Here is an 18,119-nt window from a genome sequence, read left to right on the forward strand (position 1 = left end):
GAGGCTCAGGCTGCGTGAGAGGGTCACTGGGTTAGGGTTACACTTGGGGTAAAACGACACTGTTCTAGCAACACAAATTTGCAAGAATTTGGAGGCATGGACATGGAAGGTCTCACAAATATGAAGCTTGGAATAGAAAGGAAGATGCAAGTTATGGAGAAGAATGGAGAAATTGGAGGAATGGATAGAACGAGAGAGAGAAGAGGGGAATGAAAAATAGAAAAGGTGTGGCTACTATTACTGGTGGCTAAGGTTAAAGATCATAGAACGAGAGAGAGGAGAGGGGAATGAAAAATAGAAAAGGTGTGGCTACTATTACTGGTGGCTAAGGTTAAAGGTTTTTGTTGATTTCTCAAAAAAATTAAAAAAATTCTCTGAAATCCTAAAGGCAGGGTTCGAACCCATGCACTCTAACTTGAAAAGTTTCACTGAAACCAACTTGGCAATAGGTTTTGTTTTGCTATGATTGTATGACTAAACTATTTATAAATATTGAAACAAATAATTAAATATATATATCGGTTCGGTTCAATTTCCAAACCTCAAAAACCGAAATCGAATTGGGCAGATCCGGTTCAGTTTTTTCAACCTTGGTCCGGTTTGGGTTTCAGTTTTTTTCAGTTTTCGATTTTTTTAAACCCACCTCTAGACCCCCCCCCCCCCCCCCCAAAAAAAAAACAATGGGATTGCTAGTCCCCTCTCCTTTGTCTACAAGCAACAAACCCAATCCTTCTCCTTCGTACATGAGCAACAGCTGCATCCCCCTTCTCTAGTGACCAGAGTAGAGACAACTCTCGCCGATCTCCACCATCCCGCAAACCCAACGTCGGTTTGTCTTCCACCATCTGGGTTGACCCGAACACAGCAAAGACGGGTCTTTTACTATCTCATACTACATGCACATCACTCTCAAAACCTCACAAACGCCTAAATTTCCACCCTTACCAAATACCTGCTTTCGCTGATTCTCCCTCACCAATCGCGTTTCATCGCCAAAATTCAGCGAACCATAATTTGAATTTGTGCGACAGATAAGGTGAGCAATTAGTAGGAATAGGGAATTTTGAAAGGTGTTCAATTGGTGAGAAAATTAATAGAGAAAATGGAATGGCAATTAGTAGGAATTGGGGATTTTGAAATGTGATTTTTAGCATATGGGAATCTGTGCAAATGGGAATTCCATGAAATCATGGTTGATAAAGGTAAAACGATTTGTGTGTCTGAATTGGAAAGCTTTCAATAGCATGGTTGATGTTGGCTCTGATGGTTGATGAAGGAAAAAAAAAAATGTGTCTGAATTGGAGAGCTTTGAAAAGCATGGTTGATGTAGGCAAGGATGGTTGAGATTTCGAGAGAGATATAGGAAAAAATAGAATTAATAATAAAATGTTAATAGATAAGAATTAAATAATATAATTGGAGAGTTTGTTTATAATTCTGTTTTTTTTGTCTGACAATGCACCAAATATTTCACTAAATTAATTCTTTTTAATCTAGTTTATGTCAGTTCAGCTTAGTTCCTGAAGTTAATCTACTCCGAAATAATCCGATGTAATAAACACACCCTTAACTAAAATTTGTTGTATTAATGATATATTAGTATTTTTCATATCAAATTTTATTTATAATTACCATAAATTTTAAAGGCTGATTATAATTCTATACAGGCTCTAAATTTTGGTTACTTCTCCAAATTTCCGAAAATTCGTTCATCTTCTTTCCATCTTCTCTGCCGCTGCCTTTCTTTTCCCGTAGGCCTTCCTCCTCATCCTCTCCCGTAGCCGCTGCATCTCCAGATTCGATCTTGATTTCTTCCTTAGCAGCTGCATCTCCAGGTTCGATCTGATCTTCTCCCGTAGCCGCCGTAGCCGCTGCATCTCCAGGTTCGATCTTGATCTCTATGGATCTTTAATTTTTCTTTTTTGATTGGGTTTTACTTTTTCGTTTTCTTGATTATTTTCTGAGAAAATAGGATGATTATGAGAAAATAAGTTAGTTTTCTTGGTTTCACTGGTTTACCTTGTGAATTAAAGGTAACTTTTCTCACTTAGTTTTACGTTATGCCTCATATCCTTTGTTTGGTTGCTGAGAGAAGTCTGAAAAGTGAAAACCGTTTTAGTTTTGATTTCATTTTCTCATTATACAACTTAATTGAAGGTAATTTCTCACTTGTTGGAAGTCTGGGAAATTAAAGTGAAAACTGGGAAATAAAAAGAATTTTAGTTGAATGATGTGTTGCATGTGGTTTCTGGGTTCGGATGAGCAAAAATCATTTTGTCAACTTAGCTTAAACTTAAAGCGAGTTATTATTTCAATTTACTATATTTTCCACCAACAAAAAAGTGTAGTAGTTGGATTTACCTCTTTCTTTTCACCCTATGAAAATCTATTAATTTTGGGTAAATTTAGTTTTTATCGTCTCTCTAATTTATTTAAAACTTTGCATGTTGCAGGAGATTAGTCAACTTTGTATCCTCAAGAACTCTGCAAAGATTACTGCTTATTTTGCAATGTATTCTGGTTGAAATGGTTGCAATTTGATTCTGTGACAAGTTTATGTTGTGGCTGCTTTCGTAGTGGAGGCAGTCTTTCTTACCGCATTTGTCGTAGCTGAAAACCGTGCTTCTTGCCTGAAACGATTTAATGGAACAAAGTTTAGGTCAAGAGTCTGTTCCTGGTTTTGGGTCACTTGACAAGTCTAAGGTTTTAGATGTAAGGCCTTTGAGACGTCTTGTTCCGTTGTTCCCGTCAGCTTCTAATAATACTTCATTTTCAACTCCACAAGGTGCTGCTCCTTTCGTTTGTGTTTCTCCTGCTGGCCCTTTCCCACCCGGGGTTGCCCCATTTTTTCCGTTCTTCATTTCACCGGAGTCGCAAAGGCCACTTGAACAAAATCTGCAAACACCAAGTGGTAATGCATCTTTTGTCTTCAACAAACCAATATCAAATGCAGTCCCAATTAATTCATTTAGGACGCCTCCATCCGCAGACGCTAATGGAGATACGAGGACAGCAAGAAGGCTTGCTCGAAGTCGTGGTCAGCCACAATCCCAAAGTGGGAATGCAGAGGAAGATGGTTTTGATGGAGAAAATACAAGGAAGGTAGGGAGCTCAAGGAGTAAGTTCCGGTCCCAAAAGAGGACAAGGGGTGGCCAGGACATTAATGTTGCTTTGCCTGATGTTGACATTGATGCAATAATTGATAATGTTCTTACAACATATACCAATACATTCCAACAAACTGATGGTGACAGGGAATCGGTTGTATATGCACTCACGTCCTATGACTTGGTGCGAAGAAGGATTACACAAATTGAAGAGATGAAGGAAAGAATACCAGGAGCCCCAAGAACAGGACGCCCTGATCTAAGGACAGGAACACTCTTCATGAATAAGGGAATTAGGACAAATGCCAAGAAGAGGACTGGTGCAGTGCCTGGTGTTGAAGTCGGGGATATTTTCTTTTTCCGAATGGAACTGTGCTTGGTTGGATTACATGCTCCAACTATGGGTGGAATTGATTACATGGGAGTCAAGAACAGTACAGAGGAAGAGCCTTTAGCATTGAGCATTGTTTCTTCTGGAGGATATGAGGATTCTGTGGAGGATTCGAATGTGTTGATATACAGTGGCCAAGGTGGTAATGCTAGCAATGATTTCAGGAGAGATAAGGAAATGAAGGATCAGAAGCTTGAAAGGGGTAATCTTGCTTTGGAGAAAAGTTTGCATCGGGGTAATGATGTCAGAGTAATTCGAGGTTTAAGGGATGTATCTAATCCAACTGGGAAGGTATATGTCTATGATGGTCTATATAAAATTCACGAATCATGGGTCGACAAGGGGAAGAGTGGTTGCAATGTATTTAAGTATAAATTGGTAAGGTTACCTGGCCAGCCTGAAGCATTTAACATTTGGAAATCAATTGAACAGTGGAAAGAAGAAACTACTACTACAAGGGTTGGACTTATATTGCCCGACCTTACTTCCGGAGCTGAAAATTTACCTGTTTCTCTCGTAAATGATGTTGATGGCGAGAAAGGTCCTGCACACTTCACATATATTTCTAGCCTGCAGTATTCTAAACCGGTGAATCTTACAGAACCCTCTGATGGATGTCTCTGTATTGGTGGGTGTCTCCCTGGTAATTCCAATTGCTCTTGCATTAAGAAAAATGGAGATTTTCTCCCATATACTGCAAATGGGCTTCTTGTGAACCAAAAATCCTTACTGCATGAATGTGGTCCATCCTGTCAGTGCCCTCCTAATTGTCGGAATCGAGTGTCTCAAAGTGGCCTGAAAGTTCGTCTGGAGGTGTTTAGAACTAAGGATAAAGGTTGGGGTCTGCGGTCTTTGGATCCCATCCGCGCTGGTTCTTTGTTATGTGAATATGCAGGACAAGTTCTTAATATTTCTGGGGTAGAAGAAATGGGGAGTGATTATGAAGACGATTACATTTTCGATGCTACTCGTACCTGTCAGCCACTCGGGGTTCTGCCTGGTGATTCTACTGAGACTTCAAAGGCCCCATTTCCTCTAATTATAAGTGCAAATACTGATGGAAATGTTGCTCGTTTTATGAATCACAGCTGTTCTCCAAATGTACTTTGGCAGCCAGTCTTAAGGGAAAACAAAAATGAGTCTGACCTCCATATTGCGTTTTATGCGGTTGGACACATACCTCCTATGACAGAGTTGACATATGATTATGGGATGGTCCCTCAAGAGAAAGCATACCATAGGAAGAAAGTGTGCCTTTGTGGGTCAATAAAATGCAGAAGCTTCTTTTACTAATGGGTGTACCATATGAGGATGAACTTTGATAAATTATCCTTCTAGAAAAAGGTTAGAGGCCTTCAGTTTCCTGACTGAGTTTATTTCTTACTATGATACTTTTTCTGTTTGTCTTGTTTTCTTGTTTTATCATATAAATGCTTCTTAAATTAACCGGACTTCAAAGAATGATTAAATCTTGAACGTAGCATGAATGATCATGAAAACAGTTTACGTTTGGCACTTAGTAGTGGTTTTACGGTTCATGTTATCTTGAAATATGTTGATTTGGCATGAATATCTCACGTGTTCGAAGACAAAATATGTAGAAGGAACATTCTTTTCCTAAAATGTTGGTTCAGAAAATGTGTGAAGGATTCGATTCTGTGTGTTGTGTCTTGGTTGAATCAATTTTTGTCTCAGATTCCAAAGTAAAAGTGTGTCATTAACACCCGTCTAGTATTTGGCGTTCACTTGGGTCCTGTTTATCCATGATCCATCTTTATTGTATATCTACATCCCTTCCACCTTCAGGCCAGCAATCCTTATCTTTATTGTTGAATCCTGTATTTAATAGTTCAATGCCATAGCCACCCATGCGTTAAATTTTCAAGGAACTGTCTTCACTTATTACGCACTTCATGGTGAGAAGTGAGAATATCATAAACCAGACGCAGAAAAGTAAAACTAGGTCACAGCCCATCTGGCATTGATCTATCAAATTTTGTGTCTTGTAAACTTATATAATGTAACTATGTCGCTATGGGCATATATGATTTGCTCTATTTCCATACTGACACTTCTCAGTGTCCAAATATTTATACGCGACTTCATGTTTTTTCTATTTAAATGAAGTTCTTACCCTTCCATATTGCCTTGCCCCTTGTGCAGTTGGTTTGTATTACTTTGGCAGAAAGAAGGGGGTGATGCGGTATGTGTGTCCATTTGCTGTTTTCATTACCTTGGAAGGCATCTGGTTTTCAGGTATTGAGGAACATCATACTTCCCCCTTGTGACTTTAGTTAATGGGCACATGCGAGATCCGTTCTCAGCATTGTCAATGTACTATTAATGTATGAAGTTTGTAACATTAAAATTACTAGGAGATTTCCTGTGGATTAGTTTATTTACTTGTGTGTGGTTTCCTTTTTAGTGGAAAAGTAGGTTTCTTCTTTGTTTATTAACGACTTGCTTTGTGGAATCGGAGGACCTAAGCCCCATGTGCTTGTGCACAGGGTTATAAGTGCATTTGCTCTAGGGCATGCACCGGCTTCCATCTGTGCGCGGGCTCGTGTTTTCCTTCAGGCCCCAAGCTTGTTAGACCGGAGCCTGGTGATGGTTACTCAAGTCATTTTATCGTACAAAATCATATTGTCCATTAGTCCATCTTTGAGAGCATGTAAGCGAGGTTCATAGTTGCGGTTTGTAGAGCTTCTTCTGGTAGAAGAGGAGGTTGTTGTGACTTGTACCCTAGGAGTAGGAGGTTGGCATTTGTACGACGAGGTCTGCTTTAGGTGTGTGGTTTCAAATTCAAGCGGTAATTTCGTGTGAACGATTCTACGGTACATTTTAATATTAGTGGGCGAATAAAATGATTTAGTGTTTTGCTTGGCCGCTCGCGCACACTGATTCTCTCATGGTGAGTTTGGTTCGTCGACTATAATGGGGGCAGGACAGTAGCAGAAATTCTGTATGAGTTATTTTGTGCTAGTTTTTTTACTTGGAAATGATGTATCTACATGTCGTTTTCAATTGTCACAGTTGGGTTATGTCTTTCCAAGTCCAATGGGGCAGGCCATCATAAATTCTTTACGAGTTATTTTCATTCATCTTTATAAGTTTCGATTCAAAGATTGCACATTCATTATGCCCTCCTAAGACAGGACTAATCTGTTTGATAGTCTTAAAGCAATGTGATTAAAGTGTTACTAAACAAGAGAATGACTTACATGTCACCGTGGTAGTGTTCCGTGACTCCTCTTTAATTTCTTTAAAACCAAAATTTGGATGAATTGAGTGAGAACTGACGTAAAAAAGAAAGAGTAGTGTTACATTTACCATCTACTTATACCATCATTTATATTCTTTGTATTATCATTTGTATCGTTTCTCTAATAAAGGTAGGGTCTGTCAATGTACGTGGATTCCATTTTTATAAGAGAGTTAGTACGAATGATGTACAACTAGATAACATTTTTTAAAAAGAAAACTGAAAACGACCATGTATATGGTATTTTTGTTTGGTTGGAAAGGACTAGACTTATCCCAAATCCAATGATGATGTGGAATGTTCCATATACGGCAGGTGCCGTGCAAGCCGTTTCGTCATCCGTCAGCCGGATAAACGGATGAATGTTGGGGTCCACGGGATAAGATCAAGACATTTTTCATGTATCCATCTCGGTACGTCATGAGTTTAGCCACTTTCAGTGGACAGTGCTGAACGTTCAAAAACCAAAACCTAGTTTAATTTGTATAAAAACTCATCAATAACCAATGACAGGCTATAATTCTATGGAGTCTAAAGCCATCTGCAACCCAAGGAGGGTCATAATCCCCTTAATAATTTATTATTTTAATTAAATTAATATAGTTAATTAAATTAAACTACCATATTAAAATAAAATTTTCGGATATACTAAAATATAGTTATATAATCTTAATAATTTTTCGGATAGTATGGAATAGTGAAAAGTATGTAAAAATGGTGTAGAAATAGTTTAGGTATTTATAGGAAAAAAAAATTAGAAATTTATTATTATTATTATTATTTTAAATTCGTCCAGAAAAAAAAAATTCAAATTCCAACGGTAACCTGACGTTAGCTAGTTGTTGCTAACTGGCGTTATGCTGACGCTAGGTAGCTGTTGGAGGGCAAGTGGGCTGGGCCAGAGGGCTAGCTGGCAGGCTGAAAATGGCTAGTATGCTGGCCTAATTTGGGTGTTTTGGCCCGGTGGGGCCCAAAAGCCCTTTAGCCAGGTTTGTTGGAGATGGCCTAACTTGCCATTATTTGACTAAAGGGACATCAAGCTGGCCAAATATAACTCCCTCTTAGCCCTTTTTGGGTAGCTCTTCAATTGTAATAATTGATTTAAATCCAAAGACTAGATTTGAAAACATTCAAAGGTAATTTAATTAAACTAACCAATAAATTTAAAATTAATAAATTATTAAGAGAGCTATATTTAGCTCCTTCAGTTGGGTTGGAGATAGTATATAAGTATGGCATAACACTACTTATCAAAATAACTTTTTTACAGTGCTATTGTGAACATGGAAATTTTTTGAAACAAGAACACGTGTACAAAATAATATTTGTGTTTAATGATTTTGGGGTTACGATCTTTCTCAAATTTGGTCCTCTGATTTGATCTTCGTCGGATGTAGATTTGTTGATTCAAGGGTCGTCGAGGCTTGATCTTGGATGAACGGTTGGAAGTTTCTTCAAGGGCCTTCAAGGCTTTGGTCTTGAAGTTTGATGGAAGTTTCTTCAAGGGTCGTTGGGCTTGATCTTGAAGGTTGATAGAAGTTTCTTCAAGGGCCGTTGGGCTTGATCTTGAAGGTTAGGAAGTTTCTTCAAGGGCCTTCGAGGCTTGATCTTAAAGTTTGATGGAAGTTTGTTCAAGGGCCATTGGGCTTGATCTTGAGGGTTGTCAGATGTGTTGATCCAAGGGCCTTCGGGGCTTGATCTTGGAGGAATGGGTGTGTTGATCCAAGGGCTTTTGGGGCTTGATCTTAGATTGTGGTTGTGTTGATCCAAGGGCCCTTGGGCCTTGATCTTGATGAATAGATGAACGGATCTTCAAGGGCCTTTGGGGCTTGATCTTGAAGAACTGTTGTTTGTTGATGCAAGGGCCGTCGGGGCTTCATCTTGGATGAACGATTGCCTCAAGGATTTGACTAAGAACGAAGAGTGCTTTCTCGATCCTTCGGAATTCTTGGGAGTTTGGATGCTTGAGAGCTTTGGAGTTTCAAAGCTTCAAGGATTTGGATGTGTGTGGAGCATTCTCTTCCATTTTGGGAGTAGAGAAATGTATTGGTGAATTGGTTGATTTAGGATCCTTGATACCTTGATGGAGAAGCCTATTTATAGGCTTTGAGAATGAATCACCACCACAAATTTTCTTTGTGAAGTAAGTGAATGATGTAGGTGAAGTGAGTGGAGATTGTAGATGAAGTCAGTGGATGTTGTAGGTGAAATGAGTGGAGGTTGTAGGTGAAGTAAGTGGATGTTGTAGGTGAAGTAAGTGGATGATGTAGGTGAAATGAGTGAAGGTTGTAGGTAGGTGAAATGAGTGGATGTTGTAGGTGAAGTAAGTGAATGATATAGGTGAAATGAGTGGAGATTGTAATTTTAATGCATTGGTCAACATTTATTTTACCGAAATTTCGATTTCTACCGCTATAATTCTGAACGGAGTTATATTTAGCTCTTTTTGTTACAGGTAAAGACACATGAATGGACCCACAAAAGATTTTTCTTAAACAAAGCAAAATGGTTTGGTATTGGTTTTGCTTGCAATCCATTCCACTGAGCGAGCGAGCCCAATGAGTGTGCCGCGGCTAGCTAGCTTCATTGCTTGCTTGGTGCATTTGTTTACGTGAAAGCAAGGCAAATCCCGGATGCTCCGCTATATATACACACACGTATATCTATAGGCTGTAGCACCAGATAAGGATAATTATACAGAATCATCGAGTCAACGCACTCTCCCTCTTGCCTCTTGCCTCTTGGAAATATCGATTTTATAAACTAATCTTTCTTACTTTGATTGGAGTTGGAGACTTGGAGTCTTGGAGACCGAACACCCAAAACGAAACGACGATAATTTATTAGGTAATTTCTTTGCATAGTTTTTGAAACAAAATTCACCATCTTTCTGGGTATTCTGCTGGGTTTTTATTTAAATTTTTTTTAATTTTTATATGTAATTTGTAAATTCGGTAAATAGTAGCTTCAGTTCAATGAATTAATGGTTGGTGGAAGAAGTAATTCCTGTTAATTGTCTTAGTTTGATTGAGCTTCTGTGTATAGTATAGCTGCCTTAATTATATCTAATCTAATCTAATCACCTGAAACACCATTTTGCACTTTGTGTTTGTTCTTTCTGTGTGGTTAATTGGTAAGAATGTAACTAAATTATCTCGGAAATCGATACTTTATTAGGCTGTAGGCAGAAGTGGGTGTGGGAAGGGAGCAATGGGCTCTTGCAAGTCCCCTCACATTGTTCTTCTGCTATATGTCTTGCTTTGCTCCGTCTATCGTTGCTTTGCCATTGGAGTCGATGCAAACCAGACAGCAAACCTGCTTATCGATGCTTCTCAAGCATCTGCACGCCCAATATCTGACACGCTGTTCGGAATTTTCTTTGAGGTTGCGTTATTCATCTTTGGTTTCAGTTCCAATAACTTGAATTTCAGAATTGTGCAGAATTATCAGCTTTCTAAAACTTGTTCACTGCAGGAGATTAACCATGCTGGTGCTGGCGGGGTGTGGGCTGAGCTTGTAAGCAACAGAGGTTACTTCCAAACTCTCTGAACTCCAGCTAATAAAATAAGTGAAATTATAGCAAATGCAGGAAAATGTTTTCTCCACAAACTGTCCGGCAATATCAGATGCTTATCTTTGTGTTGCTAAGTTATGAATGTAGACCATTTATTAGATTAATTGCAGCATGAACGTGTGGTTCAAATTGTCTGGTGACACAAGCACTTCTTTCGCTAGCAAGAGAACATTACCAAACTATTTATAGTCAGCTTCTTTAAAGGGATCCCACCATTGCAGGATGTCTCACAGCATAATTGGAATGCTGAGAGAAATGAGTCCTCTTTGATTGAGGTCCGTTGAAAAAATCAAAGAGGACTCATTTCCAGTCTGAAAAGAAAGGAAAGGGATCGCATGTGGTCCCATCCGATCCTTCTTTCTGTTGAGTTGTCGTACTTGGTTTTATATGTTTCTATCAGGTCACGCTTCAATGTGCAAATAGAGATGGACTAGGCTGTACTTCACCAAAATAAATTTTCTTGATGCAAAACCATTGTATTTGAGTTAATAAGTGTTCTACCGCTTGTGCAAGTGTGGTTGGTGGACGACAATCAAGAAATTTTCTCCTTTTTGTGTGACACCTATTTCCTTCTTTATCTATCTGACTCTCTGCATTGAATACGTACCACCAGATCCCTCTTTTTTTTCAACCCTTCGATTTTTTCGTCTGCCTTGTCAGTTTTAAGTTTGTTTGAAGTGTCGGAATGAGTTTGGATTATTCAGTATGAGGTTACCGAGTTTTTGTTGAAAATTCTGCATTCAATACAGAGAGAAGAAATATTTTGTATCAAAGATTATAATGAGCTATCCTGCTTTGTTATGTTAACTGCATGCTTAAAGCTGGGCTTCTCATTAATTTTTTCCCACAGGTTTTGAAGCTGGGGGCCCTAACACTCCTTCTAACATTGATCCTTGGGCGATAATTGGAAATGAGTCCTTTTTGATTGTGTCAACGGACCGTTCATCATGCTTTGACCGCAATAAGGTTGCACTCCGAATGGAGGTGCTATGTGACACCCAAGGTGCCAATAGCTGCCCTGCTGGGGGTGTTGGAATTTATAACCCTGGGTTCTGGGGCATGGTATGAACTTTTACACCTAATTTGAATGGGTTCAGTTTTCCACCTAGTGCTTTAGGTCTCCCATTTACAAGTTGGGAAAAGTTTCCCCTTTGTCCATTTGCGAGGGGTTTTTTGGGCAGTAATGTTATTCGCTGTAATGCCTAACCTTCGCAACTTACATGCACACATATGGAAATGTTCTCTTGACAGACTGGCTGGCAACCTAAGCTGTGAACTTGATCATTCATCAAGTTGATTTTGCCAGAATTTGTGGTCCAGATTCATGGTTTAGCAACGCGACCATTTTTATCGCAAGATAATACACACACACACACACAACTACAACTACTGCATATTTTCCTTTTTGCTCTTTGGTACTGTCTTTTTATTTATGTTTTTTGTTCAGAATATAGAAAAAGGGAAGACATACAATGCTGTTCTTTATGTTCGTTCATCTGGATCAATCAATGTATCCGTATCACTGACAGGCTCAGATGGGTTGCAGAAACTTGCTGCTGCGAACATTATGTACGCACCTCTCTTCTAATATATTTTGCAATCAACAGTTTCTTACTAAAATTTTTTTATTCTGCATTTAAGATTCATATTTCCATTTTCGTTGAATATGCAGTGCTTCTGGTTCAGAAGTTTCAGACTGGACAAAATTCGAGGTTCAGTTGATAGCCCAAGGAACAAATCCTAACTCAAGACTGCAATTGACAACAACCAGTAAAGGGGTGATATGGTTTGATCAAGTGTCAGCCATTCCCTTGGATACATATAAGGTACCTTTTTATTTCCCCTTGTTTTCCAAGGTCATTACAATTTACAAATATAAGGTTTTCTCATGTGATTCTATGCTAGAGATAACCTCAATTCTTTCCAACTGAGATTGTTGTGTTCCATAGTTCACCTATTTATTCATTGTCCGGTCGCTTGGGTGTTATGGATAAAGTTGTGTGAGGAAGGAAAAGAATCCACACTTGAGGGATTTTTTTGTTTTTTCTTGGTGTTTTATAATTGGAAAGCTGTAGTGATCTAATCTAGTTGTTGTGGCTTGACCTTGTATCCTTTGTTTTCATACCTTGTCTATGTTATTTTGTGCTTTTTTATTAGTAAAATTATGTTCTTATAAATAAATGGAATTGTTATTGCCACTCCAAACTTTCTATGTTTAAAATAATCCTAAATGGTTTAACTTAGATTTTACTCTTCTTCCTTTTTTTTTTTTTTTGTTTTTTTTTTTTTTTTGAAATTGGTAATGCTAACTTGTAAAGAACTTATTGATATCCTTATACAACTTATTACTCATTATGAATCTATTATTTTGGCATAGGGACATGGATTTCGGAAGGACCTTGTCCAAATGTTGGCTGATTTAAAACCTCAGTTTTTCAGATTTCCAGGTAAATCTGGATTCTTGATACTTGACTGCTGCTAAACTTGAGCTCGTCGTATGTAATTCTCACTTAAAATATATGGGAGCTGAAACATGCAAGCTGTAGTGGGGCCACCTTGCCTAAACTGTTGATATATGATTTAGTAGTGAATTTTCAAGGTTGGAAAGTATTAACGATCTTACAGAAATATATTGTTGATGAAGAAATAAACACTGTTTATATTCGCTTTATTGTGTGTAAATTAGTTACAATCATACCAAGAGGGCGGTATTTTCTATGAATAATGTGAAGAAAACATCTATGCTATGGCAGGTCAATTGATGAACTGTATGTACATATGTATTTTTGTGTGTGTGATCGCAAAGTTACTATACAACACTTGCCAAACTTAAAAGCTCCTGAAGGATGATTACTCATCAAACGGAAGTCTAATATTTCCAATCCTGACGTTTATGTACGTATATTATGAGTTCAAACTCTTTTTTATGCTCCCTAATGTACCGTCAAAGTAAATTAGGCTCCAAAATTGATGGAAGATTCTAGGTTTGACATTTTCGTTGCCGAGGTTCATGTTTTTCATATGTTTTAACTATATTATCACATAAGACATCTATGATGGCTCATTTTCTTTCATATTTGCATTTGGTTACATGGTCTTTAGTGACACCTATCCATTATGCTTAATTTTCTCAATCCTCTTAGCAATGAACACTTCACAGAGCAAAGTTTAGCAAAATATTTAATAAATTAAAAGAATCTTTGTTTGTTTCAAAAACAATAAGCAGATCTTTATAAAACAAGCTCAAATAGAAGTAACCTTGTCCTACTTTGCCTGCTATCGATTTTTTTCTGCAGATATAAAATTACATTCACCGTTTTCTTTGGACTTTTAGTTTTTTTCGTTTTTGGACATGATATTTTTTTTTCTTATTCCGGAACCTTAATGCTTGGTGTCCTGACCTCTTGACAAAGATAATCTGGGGAAGCTTAATTAAATTCCAAACAGTGCTAAGAATCCTTGATTTTTCTGTAAATAGATAAGTCTTATATATACACTAGTTCCTTAGAATTCAACCTAATACAGTTGGCTTTTATATTTGTGTTGGTTAGGTGGCTGTTTCGTTGAAGGTGAATGGTTACGCAATGCATTTCGTTGGAAAGAAACAATTGGACCCTGGGAAGAGAGACCTGGACACTTTGGTGATGTTTGGATGTACTGGACTGACGATGGACTTGGTTATTTTGAGTTTCTCCAAGTAGGTATCTTGTTATTGTTGTGGAATGATCGGGGTCCCCGGTTAATGCTGCTACCCTATGTAACAATTAGTAAAGAAAACTTTTGTTTCTGCAGCTATCAGAGGACCTTGGCTCATTACCAATATGGGTGTTCAATAACGGTACACATTTCATTAACGCTTTATATCATCACATATGTACGTCATTATTAACTTTCTCAATTTGTAGGAATCAGTCACAATGATCAAGTTGATACTTCCAGTGTCTTACCATTTGTACAGGTATGCCCGAACAGCTGCCCATTTCTCCGTAACTAATGAGTAACTGGCTCGCTGTTACCGAAATTGATATATCATCACATTAACTACTTTATCTGTGTTATATCTTCTCAATTGAAGTGAATATATGCCGATGACAACAGTTTTTCAAATTATGTTTAAGCCTTGAAAATGAACGACTTTACTTTATGTGCTTTGGTGTAAGACGCATAAGATTTGCCAAATATGATATGAAGATATCAAATTTAGTTGTTTTTTTTTTTTTGGTTTTCAAGTGAATTCACTGTTCTCAAAGCCCAACTTCATTATTCACATAGGAGGATGTGAACCTCTTAAAATGTAGTCTCTTCAGAAGCCAAGTAGGGTTGCTTTGGCAAGGGTAGGGCAGAGCTTCGAGCCCCAAATTGCCACTCAAGGAGTACATCAAACATTGTAAAAAACTGCAGTACAAAGCATGTGATGCATTGTTTGTTACTAGGAATCTCTGCAATACGCTCTAACTTCTCAATGATTTTATTATAAATATCAGTTGTATATATCTGTTGAATGCTGGTTTAGTGCATAAACAAAAAGAACCACACATAAAATAAACGTTTTTGGTGTCAATATTGGATAACTATTGTTATTCAATTCTCAGTCTTGTTATTTATGCACAGTATGTGCTGATAGATCTCAAATTTATGGATTACCTTTCACATTTCTTGTTTACAGGAAGCTCTCGACGGTATAGAATTTGCTAGAGGCAGTCCTAATTCCACATGGGGTTCTCTTCGTGCTGCAATGGGACACCCCGAGCCCTTTGACTTGAGATATGTTGCTATAGGGAATGAGGATTGTGGAAAAAAGAACTACCGAGGTTTGTATGTTTTGTAGTTCATGCTTCTTGTTGAGATGGAACTGATTGATTATTATCAGTGTTTTAAAAGACTCGCCTCAGGGCGCGCCTAGGCGGCCTTGGAGGTGGGGCTGCAGCATTTTTGCCTCTGTTTTGTGGGAGCCTGTTTTGTGCAGCATGTCAAGACTTATGCTTTCCCTCTTTCTCTTGACCAGGAAATTACCTTAAGTTCTTTAGTGCTATAAGAAATGCCTATCCTGACATCAAAATGATTTCAAACTGCGACGGTTCTTCTCGTCAGTTGGATCATCCAGCTGATATGTATGATTTTCATGTAAATATCATAACACCGCTACTTGTATTCCACTTGACAATAATCTTCTTTACCATTCGACATATGGGGCCATTGAAAATTTGGCTACATGGATAACATTTGCGATAGTCCTCTTACCTTCTGTTTTTTGGTTAGATCTATACATCTGCTAGCAACTTGTTTTCTATGGCCAATCATTTTGATCACACGTCACGTAACGGCCCCAAGGTAGTTCATGAGCTTTTGTATGATTTAATCTGCTCTAAGTTCCTACCTGTTTTTCCATTCTTAGTATTCAATATGATCCAGGCTTTTGTGAGCGAGTATGCCGTGACTGGAAAAGATGCTGGGAGAGGAAGTCTTCTAGCAGCATTAGCTGAAGCCGGATTTCTTATTGGACTGGAGAAAAACAGGTCTGTTGTGCATATGTTCTACAAAACATTAAAGATTGGACTTCTTTATATATATTTACAAGTACAGTATTTCTTCTTGAAAAAGTGTATATCATTCCTGCATTTCTGCATGTCACAACCACGTAGTTTGTTACAAGATCTCCTTGTGTAAGACCAGCTGCACATGTTTTCTTTGCATTCGAATCTTTCTGGTATTTCCCAACCCGATCCAATAGAATAGTACTGAACTGACTAAGAGATGGAAAGTCCTTGGAGGTGGTCTGGGAATCTGATAAATAAAGATGGTATTCATGAAAGAGTTCTCAGTGGCATGGATAATTGAATAAATTTAAAGTTGGAGGATGCCCCGATATACCTGTAGCATAGGATTTCACCGTGATACTACTAAAATATGTAGAAATCACAGTTTCCCGTCATAATTTCACTGTAAATCTTTATAACTCCTTCCCTAAGCATTTTTATATGTACACCGGGATTCTGAGGTTGTCATCTTTACATCTAATTTTTGCAAAAGTATACATCTGTAATTGTTAAAATGGCAGCTATTGAGTACTTATTTTTGTCTGTCTACGTACGAATGCAGTGATATTGTTGAGATGGCAAGCTATGCACCACTCTTTGTCAATACCCATGACAGGCGGTATACTTTTCCTCTCATTCCTTTTGTATAATGCAACTTTTATGTATTACGGTGGATTGATGCTGTTTTCAAAAGAGGATCGGATCAATGCTGTTTATTATTACTAAAATTGAAACTTTTCTTTCATCAAGGTGGAATCCGGATGCAATTGTCTTCGACTCCTCACAGCTCTACGGGACTCCTAGCTACTGGGTGCAATGTCTGTTCAACGAATCTAGTGGAGCAACTCTTTACAACTCAACACTCCAAATGAATTCTTCTACTTCACTTCTTGCATCTGCAATTTCGTGGCAAAATTCAGAAAACGAGAATACTTACCTAAGAATAAAGGTATTACTTTTTTATGCTTAATTGAGTTTGTAGCTTATAACATGTCGATACCATTAAAGTGTTTGTAGCCATCTAATATTAACATACTTGGAATGCCTAGAACAGAAACAAACAAACTCGTTTATCACATTGCTCTTAAACTCGTATGTTGTTTGTTGCTTCAGAATAACGTATATTATACTTTGACTGGAGTATTCTACTCTTTATTTTCGTTATAAATACGTATCTTGTCTATTTTTTTCTTCATTTCTGCTCAGCCTTGGAATTCCGTACATATCTTGACTGAAGCAACTGCATGTTAACTGCTTCTCCTATCACCGAGTTAAAATACAGTTTCTACCAGTATGACGCATATCGTATTCTGTTACGTTTTATTACTCTGATGATTATTGCCCTTGTCCAGGTTGTGAACTTGGGAACCAACACAGTGAATCTGCAGGTTTTTGTGGATGGGTTGGAGCCAAATTCTATTAGTCTGTCTGGGTCAACAAAAACTGTGCTTACATCAAACAACCAGATGGACGAGAATTCGTTTAACGACCCAACGAAGGTAACCGAATCGACCTTGTAACGTTACTATTTTCGTCTTTCATATCCTTGGGTTGCCTGCATGTTAGGATGAGAAATCGACGATGATATGATTTTAATTGGCCTTACTTGAATGCAGGTGATGCCCAAACAGAGCCTGCTAGAGTCCGCGGGTGAGGAAATGGAGGTTGTAATCTTTCCGCGTTCATTCACCTCCATTGATTTGTTAATGGAATCGAGCGATATCATCAGGACTACTGGAGCTGATTCTGTCTCTGTATCTTCTATTTAAACATTGTATCGTATGTAGTATGTAGTCACTCGAGTGACTCGAGTAACTCAGTCCCAGTGTAATCAAATACAAACTAATCCCATGTAATTATATGAAATAATCCAACTAAAACGGTTTATCTTTGTTGGAACCGCTAATCACACCTTACACTAGTCTAACTCTACAAATAAGCTATGAAGTCTCGTCGCTGGAAAATCCGGCGTTTGTAGTAACAAACTAGGGAAGAAGATGCGAACGAAATATGAGAGGGTAGGTGCAGCAAAATCCACTACTCCAACACTAAAAAAGTAAAGCACTAGTTAGGCTAAACTTGCAGCATTTATTTTCAAGAAAACCAATATAAATACGCTCCAACAGATGGGAATCATAAACAAGAGTTCCAAGTACATGTGATGGGGCAAAGCACACAACATTTAAGCAGGGACTTACCACAAAAAGCAATGGTCCCTGTTTAAACTTGTCATGAAATGAAAATGCCA

At 38.0% G+C, this 18,119-nt stretch overlaps 2 protein-coding genes across 2 annotated transcripts; both read left to right on the forward strand.

The window, feature by feature from the left end:
• The first annotated feature begins 1,687 nt into the window (after positions 1-1,687).
• On the forward strand, positions 1,688-5,954 carry LOC137713172 (histone-lysine N-methyltransferase, H3 lysine-9 specific SUVH1-like). The gene is made up of 3 exons (XM_068452439.1): positions 1,688-1,883; positions 2,454-4,842; positions 5,662-5,954. Exon 2 carries the CDS (start codon positions 2,644-2,646, stop codon positions 4,789-4,791), a length of 2,148 nt encoding a protein of 715 aa, XP_068308540.1. The 5' UTR covers positions 1,688-1,883; positions 2,454-2,643; the 3' UTR covers positions 4,792-4,842; positions 5,662-5,954.
• Positions 5,955-9,318: 3,364 nt separating this feature from the next.
• On the forward strand, positions 9,319-17,762 carry LOC137712528 (alpha-L-arabinofuranosidase 1-like). Its single transcript, XM_068451605.1, has 18 exons — positions 9,319-9,607; positions 9,938-10,144; positions 10,235-10,289; positions 11,185-11,396; positions 11,782-11,903; positions 12,007-12,160; positions 12,712-12,781; positions 13,886-14,031; positions 14,127-14,172; positions 14,240-14,292; positions 15,001-15,145; positions 15,340-15,458; positions 15,594-15,665; positions 15,747-15,850; positions 16,434-16,490; positions 16,622-16,820; positions 17,224-17,370; positions 17,488-17,762. Exons 2-18 carry the CDS (start codon positions 9,971-9,973, stop codon positions 17,638-17,640), a joined length of 2,028 nt encoding a protein of 675 aa, XP_068307706.1. The 5' UTR covers positions 9,319-9,607; positions 9,938-9,970; the 3' UTR covers positions 17,641-17,762.
• The last annotated feature ends 357 nt before the right edge of the window (positions 17,763-18,119 follow it).

The sequence above is a fragment of the Pyrus communis genome, chromosome 13 (assembly GCF_963583255.1).
Source record: "Pyrus communis chromosome 13, drPyrComm1.1, whole genome shotgun sequence".
In the NCBI taxonomy this organism is placed as follows: Eukaryota; Viridiplantae; Streptophyta; class Magnoliopsida; order Rosales; family Rosaceae; genus Pyrus; species Pyrus communis.

Bases quoted from the DNA above. Each gene is read 5' to 3' on its own strand.
- LOC137713172 (XM_068452439.1), top strand. From the start codon at position 2,644: ATGGAACAAAGTTTAGGTCAAGAGTCTGTTCCTGGTTTTGGGTCACTT.
- LOC137712528 (XM_068451605.1), top strand. From the start codon at position 9,971: ATGGGCTCTTGCAAGTCCCCTCACATTGTTCTTCTGCTATATGTCTTG. The intron at 10,145-10,234 runs GTTGCGTTATTC...TGTTCACTGCAG, and splicing joins TGTTCGGAATTTTCTTTGAG to GAGATTAACCATGCTGGTGC. The intron at 16,821-17,223 runs GTATTACTTTTT...GCCCTTGTCCAG, and splicing joins ATACTTACCTAAGAATAAAG to GTTGTGAACTTGGGAACCAA.